This window comes from Nicotiana tabacum, chromosome 1, assembly GCF_000715075.1.
Source record: "Nicotiana tabacum cultivar K326 chromosome 1, ASM71507v2, whole genome shotgun sequence".
Classification (NCBI taxonomy): Eukaryota; Viridiplantae; Streptophyta; class Magnoliopsida; order Solanales; family Solanaceae; genus Nicotiana; species Nicotiana tabacum.
The window spans coordinates 27,063,985-27,074,460 of NC_134080.1; the positions used below are offsets into that span (position 1 = coordinate 27,063,985).

The following is a 10,476-nucleotide window of genomic DNA, read 5'->3' on the forward strand; positions in this document are numbered from 1 at the left end:
ATGAAGCTACGGCTTATATCCTTCTCCGTGTAATTATAACTTTTGCTATTTACATGTTGGCTTCTCCGTGTAATTATAACTTTTGCTATTTACATGTTGGAGTCTTGCCGAACTCCTCTACCGTAATAATGGACCTTTTGATAAAAAAAAATATTATACTTAAGACTATAATAATTTAGCTGATTAGGTTGCAACTTGCACCTAGTGTATATGTTTATGATCAGAGTGCTAATTATAGTGAAAACTAAAATAACTTCTAACCACGAATTAAATCTATATTAAATCTCTTAATATCAGAATAACTTATATAGTCATGATTCAATTCAGGTCCATTTTAATTGATTTCTCATTTTTCGGATCTGATTGTAACAATGGAGAAGTAGGAAGACTTTGGCGATACCTCAAATTCCAAAAATGCTCCTCTAGTCCCGAGCTTGGTAAATAAGGCCGGGCACCTTCTTTCTCTTCATTTCATTTCAAGAAGAAGAAGAAAGGCGAAGTTCTTCTATCCAGTTGAGGATGAATTACAGTTCCACATCCAGCCCCAACTTCTCTTTATTAAGAAAGTTGGTTGTCTACTATAATTAGATTAAAATCGTAAAAACACGCGGCGTTCAGAACCAGTCTTGAAGTGAATGAATTAGAAAGAAGTAAGGAAATGAGACGACTCTTTCTTGAACTATATTATAAGAGGTTGGTTGCTATGATGGAGAAGCAAAAATAATTTCGAGTTAAAAATTTAGCACCACCTTATCCCTTGTTTGATTACTAATTCTGGGATAAGTTATTCCATAATTAAAAATAATATCGACATAACTTATAGAGTAGCTTATGAGGGTGGAATAGTAATTCTAGGATAAATTATCTTAAAATAGAATAGTAAAATTGACAATCCAAAATGAATAACAATTGGTCGGTTTAAGTAGCAAAAAGAATGGCTAATGGCTAAATTACCGTAGACATCCCTATATGAATTTAGTCACAGAGACGCCTCTCGTATTTTAAAGGATTTAAGGCCTTGTGCTATGTGAGAAGAAACCAATAATTCACATATTAGGAAAATATGTGTGTATTTTCCTACTATTAGGAAGGGTATTTTATTTTAAAAGTTAAGCAAAGCAAACGAATCCAAAAGGCCCTCCCCCATTTCTGCGGCTAAGGATTGTTGAGAGATCAGTATACCAATGTCCTAAAAGCTCTTCTTTTTCTCTGCCATTACAATACCTCTTCAAACAGCTACGATAATGTCAATGGCCTTATTCTCTGCTCCTCCGCTTCATTTCCCTACTCTCTCCCCTTCAAAACATCACTCAACCCACAAACCTTATCCTTTTCTAACTTTAAAGAAACCCCATCTCTCTTTCTTGGGTTCTCCGAGAGCCATAGATAATGGGTCTAGTGCTTCTGCTGTGACTGTTGAGCCAGAAATACCTGAAGAGAAAGCTCAGGATAGTGCTGTGAAAGCTGAGGAGTCAAATGAGGCTTCTTTGGACTCTAATGGGTCAGCGCCGGTTGCATCCACCGGAGCTCCGGCACCGGAGACTGTAAAAAAATTTCAAGATCCTAGATGGGTTAGTGGGACTTGGGATTTGAATCAGTTTAAGAAAGATGGAGAGACCCATTGGGATTCTGTTATTGATGCTGGTGAGTCTTTACCTCTCTGCTTTGCATGTTGCTCCTTTTCTCCATTAATTTGATTATTGTTCTTTCGACATGCAACTTCTTTTTCAGTTTATTTAATTTATTTAACTTATGATTACCAAAATTTTACTTCAGTCTGGCTACAGTGAATGCTGTTTCGGATGATATTTATACTAGCTACACTTGTTTTTCCTTAGTTGAATAGCATGAAGAGTTTGTTTAGTAGTGATATCTGGATTACACAAAGAATTAAAAGTTCATGGTTAAGAAGTGGTTCCAGTAACTTTTGTCTTCAGACCAACAAGGCTTGTGGTGGAGTCATAAGTACTGCTTCATCCTTAACCAGAGGTCTGGGTTAGATGGGGTCGCCTTTGCTAGGGAGCGCTTTACCCCCAATGTGGGACTTCCCGCCGCGAATCCGGATTTAGTCGGCCCCAATGCGGGTACCGGACACCGGATGTGAAACCAAAAAAAAAAAAACTTTTGTCTTTAATCCTTAAGCAGGAGCTGATGAACAATGAAAAGAGGGGGTTAACCTAGATATGGAACTTTCTATGACTTATGGAGTAGATGTGGTGTCATTCAGCCTTCTTGCATGACCAAAGTTTGTCGATTTGATATGCTTTCTTTTTGATAAAGTACTAATTTTATTACTTTGTTGGGGGAAAGGATGATTTGATTCATGCTTGATGCATCATCTTGAATTTATATCAAATGTATATGACAAGGGAGTATTTGTTCAAAGTTGATGCACTAAACCAGCAACTATGTGGTTGTTACTCTTAATAGTAAAGCTATAACGTATTGATCGTTTTTCCTCGGTTTCAGTTGCTAAGCCTTTGAATTGAGCTTATTGTCAGCCATCACCTAACAGTTTATTCAGATGGTGTAATATAGCGTACAACTAATAATTTTTCAGTTTTTTCTTCTTCGTCGTTACATATACTAGATGTTTTCTAATTATAAATTGTCTTAGCTCGAGTTAAGGTATACCGAGCAGTAATTAAGAGTAGAAAACATCACTACATCTCCTTTTCTAGAGCCTCCTTTTTGGGGCATTCAAATGAAATCGCTTGATTTACTAACAATCGAATGGCTATTCATCTGCAGAGGTTAGGAGAAGGAAATGGTTGGAAGATAATCCAGAGTCGTCAAGTAATGAAGAACCTGTGCTTTTTGACACCTCCATTATTCCTTGGTGGGCATGGATGAAGAGGTTCCATCTTCCTGAAGCTGAACTTCTCAATGGTTTGCTCCTATCCTATTTCCGGTAGTTGTTTCCAGTTCTCAAACACAAAGCTCTAATATAGTAACTTAAATCTTATGCAGGTCGTGCTGCAATGGTTGGTTTCTTTATGGCCTATTTTGTGGATAGCTTGACTGGCGTAGGCCTCGTTGACCAAATGGGCAACTTCTTTTGCAAAACACTATTGTTTATAGCTGTGGCCGGTGTGCTTCTGATCCGCAAGAATGAGGATATAGAAACAGTCAAAAAGTTGGTGGAAGAGTCTACTTTTTATGACAAGCAGTGGCAAGCATCTTGGAAAGATGAGAACTCAAGCAGTTCAAAGGACTCTTGAACACATTTCTCACTTAATCTTTGATTTTCATGTATTTAATTGGATGACTGTGATCAGGAGATATCAAGATGCCAGTCAAAGGAGAGCGTAGAATTGTATTTGCCATTTTGTTTTAGTTCTTTTTTTTTTGTTTTAGTTCTCAATGTATCTTTCTTCTTTTTTTATTTTGTTTTCCGGCAATGATTTTTTTTTCCTCGTCTTTGTTGTAAACAAATTTTTAGCTGATCTATAATAGTTCTATTTCATCAGATTCCATAGTCATCCTTCAACCTCGAGCGTTGCTTGTATACTGTAACTCTATTCTTCAATCAGTGTTTGAGGTATTACTCAGGTTTGGAACAGATAGCTTCATATTGGCAAAGGTAAGTCTGCAATGGAATCCCAGGTGTCCTTGAATTAAGCTAAGAAAAAGAAAAAAAGAAGAAGCAATTGCTTGAGAATTGGTTGTCTGTAGGATTCCTTAATGCTCTGAGGGCGGACTATATCAGTATCATTGGCTCTTCTTTGGCAAAACTTACATGTGTCAACTTCTCGTTGTTAATGATTCTTTTAATTGTTGAGTTTTGTGACAACCTCTTGCTGTTGGTTCTTGTTAGATTGATTGACTTCTTAGTTTCTGTATTAGTGATGCTTTGATCAATAAGAACTTTTTCTTGTTTGTGATATACTTTTGATGTTGTCATTGTCCAAAATTGGTCACTCACCTGTAGTTTTTGAATACCTGTGATGGTGAATTACCATGAAAAAGAAGAAACTGATATTATTGGTGATAGGTGTACAAACAAAGTCCCGCATTGGTAGCGGAAAAGATTAAGAGTCTACTAATAAGTTGTAGGGATCTTAATGGTATGAGGCCTTTTGAATAAAATCATACAGGCTTGGTCCAAAGCGGACAATATTACACTATATTAAAAGTATCATTGAGTTGTTTTAGCCCAACAATTGGGCGGAAGAGGACTCTGCTTGCTTATTAGCTTAACTTCAATTCCTTTATTTATGTAACCACCTTAAGAGACAAGAAATCGACAAAATGATAGATGATTTCTTCGCATATGTTCAAGTCTTTGGCGGACAGAATTACTGAGTGTCTATGCTAGTGGAAGGTAGCAAGTATCCGGTGAAGTGATAAAAGTGCACTCAAGCTGTCTCGAACATGTGTCTTCCGCATGCTACAAGATCATTGATTCAACTGTTGGGGTGTAATTATCAGATGGTAAAACTGATGCTCCAAAGATTGTCACAGGTGGACAAGAATTATAGGCAACTCAAATACACCTTTTTTTTAAAAAAAAATAAAAAATAAAATCTGGGCACAACACTAAGGACACTAATTGCAAGAAGGAAAAGGAAAGCTACCTTTTCTAAATCTTGCATTATTTTTTTTAAAGCATGTATAATCCAGTAAAATTAAAAGAATTTTTATTTACGTCCGATAGTGCAAAGAATTTTTATACGTTTAGTTTGATCGGTTACAATAAATTAATTATCCTCCTTTTGAAGTTACCCGTCCATGTTCAATGTAGATAGTTACTTACAATTAGCTTTTAATTGTCGGTGGATACAATTTTGAACACAAAAAATTAATTAATTTAGAACTTCTTTTTTCTCATTAAATTTAATATTTGCACCCTACCTAAGCTTGTCAACAACATAAGAGGAAAAAAGAAGAAAATCTAGGAGTGGTTGCTATAGGCTTATAACAATACATGAAGAGTTATAGGATGGTAATACTAGCACATCATAAAATCCACCTATGTTGATTCAATAAGTTTAATGATTTAAATGTCCCTATTATCTAACCATACACAACATTTTCTACTTTATCATTACCTAAATGATAAAGACAAAAGGAGAAAGAAATGTAAACATAAAGCAATAACAAAGTATTTCCTTTTCAAAGTAGAATTCATTGTTTACTTTTAATTTTATCTATCTTAATCATAATTTAGATTTCTTTTTTGGAAGGACCTTCCTTATTATAATATATATTCGGTTACGATTTTAACAATGAATTAAGACCAAGTTATCTTCCTTCCTTTAGGCCTGCATTCCACTTTATATGAACCATCAACCAACATTTTCCTATTTTTTGTAGATCACCACTTCTTTATCTCCAATTTCTTCACATATATACTCCTTTCACTCTTTCTTCAATAACCCCCACCCCACCCCCAAACCTCCACCAACAAAAAAGGAAGGAAAAAGAAGAAGCCCATTGAAAGAATACAACAACAACAACATACCTATTATCATCCCACACCGCGAGCCCGGGAAGATAGTGTGTACGCAGACCTTATCCATACCTTGTGAATGTAGAGAGGCTGTTTCCAATAGACCCTCGGCACTCCATTAAAATAATAAAAAGAAAAAATGCCAACAAGAATGGTTAGTGCAGTGATCATCCTTAGTCTTCTTTTGAATTTTCTTGCAAAAAATAATGCTAAGTTGCTTTCTTTTTTTGTTGATGGTTTAGGTTACGTACTATAGAGAAAGGACAGTATATGTTTCTGTTCTTGTAGAGGGGCCTAAGAGAAAGAGGAGCAGTTCATCAAATAACAAATATCATCAACATCTTCATGTTAGACATGTTGCTAATGTTGGAGGATACAACAGAAAAGCTCAGCTTCTTGACTACTCAAGAAATCTTCGAGCTTCGGCGCAATCACAGCCATCAACACCTTTGGCTCCACAGCCAATTCAAAGACAGAATTCTCAGGTTCTAATATCATTATTATATGCATTGCCTAAATAAGATAGGAAGTTGGAAGGATAAAGAAGAAGATCATTGTACACAGCTCATATATTTAGGACTGAAATTGCAGTAGCAGTATTTTCTAACCATCTATAACACATTTTTCCAGATTGTTGCAGTGAAAAACAAGCCAAGATATGTAAGTCTACCAACTTGTATGGGAAGATGGAAATTTGTTATGCCAAGGTTCCTCAGAACATTCATGCCTCAGAATAAGAAATCCAAGAAGAAGAATAATATGGCTTCTAAAACCAATAAAATGAAAGCTATAGTGAAAAGTTTTCAAGTAAGTTGCTTATTGATATGTTATGCAATTCTAGCTTTTACAAAATATCTGCATTATAAAACACTCACTTTCTTTCAGATTCAAAGAAAGCCTGGCCTATTCTCCAAAATGTTTGCTTCACTACGAAAGGGTCGTCGATGAACAGACTCATCAACTAAGTCCAAGAATCAAGGTGTTCAAAGGTCCATACATTAACAAACTGAAGAGTGATAATTCCTATTAAATCTTACTTTCATGTCCCCTCTTCATTTCATTTTATTTTTCTATCTCCTATATATTGGAGGGGGTTGGATATACTTCAAGCTCCCAAGCTTAGAAGAAGTTACCTGAACGAATTTCCCTTATTTAGGTAAACTGCATCACAATCACAATCTTAGTCTGATTACAATGTAAGCTAGTGTAGAATAGTTTATTTATTGAAAACATATACAAGAGCATCATGAATGTAAAGTGCTGCTTACAAACACTGCCAAAGGCACTCGAACTCTATGGTTTTGGTTACCTTCGAACACGATTTCTCCAAATGAGTAAACATTGGTTGTCTGAGTTGCATTTAGGACAATTGTAATATGTCTTGAAGCATTGGCCATTATCTTAAAAACTTGTGGCGCTACAGAAACGCTCACGCCCAGAGGCTCTTTCACGATCACCTGGTACTTTTCATCTACACCACCTACGTTAGTCACCCTCCTGATCACATTTCTTGAGCCTACCAAATTTGATATTGTCACACTCGGCGTGTTTAAATCCGAGCACCATGCTTTTTTCTTGTTCGGGCATCCAACTCCAACTGCTCGTCTTACAGACATTTCATCGACTCCTGGAACTGAACATAAAAACAGTACATAGTGTTTAAACCCTGCCTTGAAAACAAGTCCAGGGTCAATGGCTCGGGAAGGATTGACAAGTCCGGATCCAAAATCAAATGGAGTAGCAGGAGTTAGCTGGTTGGTTTGTTGAGCTAAAATAGGGGCATTTGACTGCCCAGTTACATCTGCAGTTGTCATCATTGCGGATGTAATGGCAGCAGGTGTCCATCCCGGGTGCTTCTGTTTAATTAGAGCAGCGATTCCAGCAATGTGTGGTGTAGCCATGCTTGTTCCAGATAGTAGTGCAAAATTTTGTCCTGGTAAAAAGATGTGGTTTCATATTACCATTCTTGAAAGTAGAAATAATTGATATTTGAAAAAGGCACCATATGACAAATAATTCTTGAGTACCAGGTGAATCTTCGTAGCTTAGTTGGTTGGGTACTTGAACCTTCACCTTGTTGGTGAGGGTTCGATTCCCAACTTTATAATCTCCTCCCCATTCCCCCTTTCCTACCCCCTATTTAATAAATAAATAAAAAATCTTGAGTAGCGTTTTCCAAGTGTGTCAAATGAGCATTTGTATATTTATACCTTTGATGTATCGATCTCCTTCACTAGTAGGGCTCCAAGAAGCCCATATCGAGGAACCTGGAGCCATGATGTTTGGTTTAAGGACATCGGCGGTGTCTAAGAATGCATTGTTCACATCAGGACCTCTAGATGAATACGATGCCACAACTGGATCCTGCTTGGTATAACTAGCTTGTCTCCCGTCCAAAATTCTTGCTGTAGCTCTGAAACTAATAGCCCTTCCACTTCTACTTCGTAATGTGTTGGAGTTATAATATTCGCGCAGAGCCTGCACCAGACAACAAAGAGCACCAGAATTAATACAAAGTTGATAGTCTTATCAAGTATTATGGATACAAGATAGATACCGTAGAGGCCTCCATGTTGTTTAAGATTAGACCAGGTACCGACAAGGTCATTGTGGCTCCCTTAATTTGTTCAGAGCCAATATCAGGATCCATTGTCAGTACAAAGCCAGCAGCCCCAATTTTTTGTATTGTATCAGCAACAGTGGCTATGCTTGCCGTCTCTGATTCAAAATCAAAAGTGTATGTGCATATCACTATCTTCCCATGAACTAAAGTTCGGATGAATGTTTCTGTCTCTTGGCAGCTCTCAACTGTCAAGAGGCCAGAGGTAGTGTTCCCTTTACAAACATCAGATGCAGCAGCAAGTTGGAAATACGTTCCTGAAAGCGTTGGAGCTGCAAAGTAAGATGTGGAAACCACATTTTCAGTGATAAAACAGAGAAAGTTAACAGCAAGAAAGGGGTAAGGGGACTTAACGTGAAAGACCACTGCCAGAGAAGCTCCGTCCATTTCCAAGAACAATTGAATTATTATATCTACGATCTGTAGTGGAGGCAGCAACACTTGTGATCCAGGGACTAAAGGAAAGAATGGAAGTTGAAGAAGGACCACCATTTCCAGCAGCTTGAACAACCAGCACACCAGCTCTTGTGGCAAATAAAAGCTGCATTTCAAGAACATTGAGGAAAGCAGAAGGACCGGAAGGGACATTTGCTGGCCCTACAGAAAGGCTTAATATATCCACTCCATCTTCCACTGCCTAAACAATAAGAAAGTTTGCCAAAATTAACTAGGAGTTTCAGCTATTTTAACTTATGAAAAGTCTAAAAAAGGGGTAAAGATGCATAACAAGTTAAATACTATTCATTGACAATTGCGGAACCTGATCTACTGCAGCCACAACATCTGACATGAAACCTCCGAAAGAGTACATGGCCTTATACACTGCAATCCTGTTACAGCACAGTTCATTGTCATTATCAAGATCAAACTTCACATGTAAAACTCTTGATAGAAAAATAAAAACAGCATACTAAGATTACCCTGCTCCTGGAGCCATACCACTTGCATAACCGTAGTTGAAATGGTTGACGATGACAGGAACATTATGATTTCCTGCTGCAGTTGACGCTGTATGGCTGCTGTTTTCAAACATCTTTCATAGATTATGAACATGCATTATCGTTAAAAAATATCAAATAAAATAGAACGATAATGATTAAAAAGGCTAGATATGATAAAGATATGTGCTTTGTGCCTAACTCAACCCCAAAAGCTAGCTCATCAGGTGAGGATTGCCCAAGCCATATAAGGAGACCAAATCCCCCATCCCTTAGCCGATGTGGGAGACCCAACACCCCTCCCCTCCACCCCGCACGCCTAGGCCTGCCAGCTGGAGCGGGAACAATATAATATGGGGAACCCAACATCGGTGAAACAAAGAATTTGGATGGGTCCGGCTTTGATACCATGATAAAGATATGGACATTGGGCCTAACTCAACCCCAAAAGCTAGCTCATGATGTGAGGATTGCCCAAGCCATATGAGGATACCAAATCCTCATCCCTTAGGCGATGTGCGAGGCTCAACAAGATATAACACAAAGTATGTGGTTCATGCTAAGTGACCTGCCTTCCGTGTCCATCAGCATCAAAAGGGGAAGCATAGTCACGAGAGGCGTTGAATTCACCAGCAGCAGTTGCAGCTCTTGCAAAATATTGTGCTCCAACTATCTTGTTGTTGCAGGCTGTTTCAGGGAATCTATCCCCAGTCACACACTTCCCTTTGAACTTTCCACTTTTCACAACTACACCCCGGCGATCACCATTTGATGCTTGAGCCAAAAAGCTCGGATGGAATGGATTGATTCCTGTATCAATCATTCCAATCACAACTCCTGCCCCTGAAGCCGTAGCACCACCTAATTTAGGCCAGACACTAGCAGGAATTCCTAAAAAGTCAGGTGTATGTGTTGTCAACTTCTTCATCTTCACATCTTCATAAATGGCTCTAACACCTTCTGCATTCTCTAGAATATCAAGGGCCTGCAGCAATGTAACACTTTCAATTATTCGAGCATTTAGCTCGTCAAAGAGAGTAAAAAAGTAACATGTTTAAGTAGTTAGTTATATCAAGTCAAAAAGAAATATAAATGCCTACCTCATGAGATGTCAAATGAATGGAAAATCCATTGATCAAATGAGTGTAGCTGTAAACTTTGGTATACACACTTCTTTCAAGGAGATTTTCTAGAAGCATGTCATGTTGTTTTCTTAACGTTTCCTTGTAGATATCAAAATCTTCAAAATTCCTGCAAAAAGTTTGGCATAATAATCAATAGTAAAGCAGAGTGCATGCTTAATGGTCAGACCAAACATGCTAAGAAAGAGGCTAGAGTTTTTACTTTGATTTTGTAGATACAAAAGGGTCATCTTCCATTAGAACTATAAAGATTTTTGCATTTGCCATTAAGGGCTCCCATATAATGATAAATGAGAGGGCAATGAAGGTGAAAATGGCTGCCAT

The 10,476-nt window shown here is 37.7% G+C and overlaps 3 protein-coding genes across 3 annotated transcripts; 2 read left to right on the plus strand and 1 right to left on the minus strand.

Moving 5' to 3' along the window:
• Window positions 1-1,012: 1,012 nt before the first annotated feature.
• On the plus strand, window positions 1,013-3,469 carry LOC107767653 (light-harvesting complex-like protein 3 isotype 2, chloroplastic). Its single transcript, XM_016586724.2, has 3 exons — window positions 1,013-1,644; window positions 2,752-2,889; window positions 2,971-3,469. Exons 1-3 carry the CDS (start codon window positions 1,245-1,247, stop codon window positions 3,219-3,221), a joined length of 789 nt encoding a protein of 262 aa, XP_016442210.1. The 5' UTR covers window positions 1,013-1,244; the 3' UTR covers window positions 3,222-3,469.
• Window positions 3,470-5,225: 1,756 nt separating this feature from the next.
• LOC107767642 (uncharacterized) lies at window positions 5,226-6,665 on the plus strand. Its single transcript, XM_016586713.2, has 4 exons — window positions 5,226-5,606; window positions 5,695-5,937; window positions 6,083-6,259; window positions 6,338-6,665. Exons 1-4 carry the CDS (start codon window positions 5,592-5,594, stop codon window positions 6,398-6,400), a joined length of 498 nt encoding a protein of 165 aa, XP_016442199.1. The 5' UTR covers window positions 5,226-5,591; the 3' UTR covers window positions 6,401-6,665.
• A 30-nt stretch (window positions 6,666-6,695) lies between these two features.
• Window positions 6,696-10,476, minus strand: LOC107767635 (subtilisin-like protease SBT2.5). The gene is made up of 9 exons (XM_016586702.2): window positions 10,355-10,476; window positions 10,111-10,261; window positions 9,583-9,995; window positions 8,993-9,088; window positions 8,833-8,902; window positions 8,427-8,709; window positions 8,010-8,344; window positions 7,663-7,930; window positions 6,696-7,385 (listed from the first exon to the last, which is right to left on the minus strand). Exons 1-9 carry the CDS (start codon window positions 10,474-10,476, stop codon window positions 6,697-6,699), a joined length of 2,427 nt encoding a protein of 808 aa, XP_016442188.2. The 3' UTR covers window position 6,696.

What these genes read in the sequence shown, in the direction of transcription:
- LOC107767635 (XM_016586702.2), bottom strand. Translation starts at nt 10,476, where the DNA reads ATGGCAGCCATTTTCACCTTCATTGCCCTCTCATTTATCATTATATGG. An exon ending in TTCATTTGACATCTCATGAG is followed by an intron (nt 9,996 to 10,110) that starts GTAGGCATTTAT and finishes ACATTGCTGCAG; the next exon opens with GCCCTTGATATTCTAGAGAA. An exon ending in GATGCTGATGGACACGGAAG is followed by an intron (nt 9,089 to 9,582) that starts GCAGGTCACTTA and finishes TGAAAACAGCAG; the next exon opens with CCATACAGCGTCAACTGCAG.
- LOC107767642 (XM_016586713.2), top strand. An exon ending in TTCAAAGACAGAATTCTCAG is followed by an intron (nt 5,938 to 6,082) that starts GTTCTAATATCA and finishes ACATTTTTCCAG; the next exon opens with ATTGTTGCAGTGAAAAACAA. An exon ending in CTATAGTGAAAAGTTTTCAA is followed by an intron (nt 6,260 to 6,337) that starts GTAAGTTGCTTA and finishes ACTTTCTTTCAG; the next exon opens with ATTCAAAGAAAGCCTGGCCT.
- LOC107767653 (XM_016586724.2), top strand. Translation starts at nt 1,245, where the DNA reads ATGTCAATGGCCTTATTCTCTGCTCCTCCGCTTCATTTCCCTACTCTC. An exon ending in GGATTCTGTTATTGATGCTG is followed by an intron (nt 1,645 to 2,751) that starts GTGAGTCTTTAC and finishes ATTCATCTGCAG; the next exon opens with AGGTTAGGAGAAGGAAATGG. An exon ending in TGAAGCTGAACTTCTCAATG is followed by an intron (nt 2,890 to 2,970) that starts GTTTGCTCCTAT and finishes AATCTTATGCAG; the next exon opens with GTCGTGCTGCAATGGTTGGT.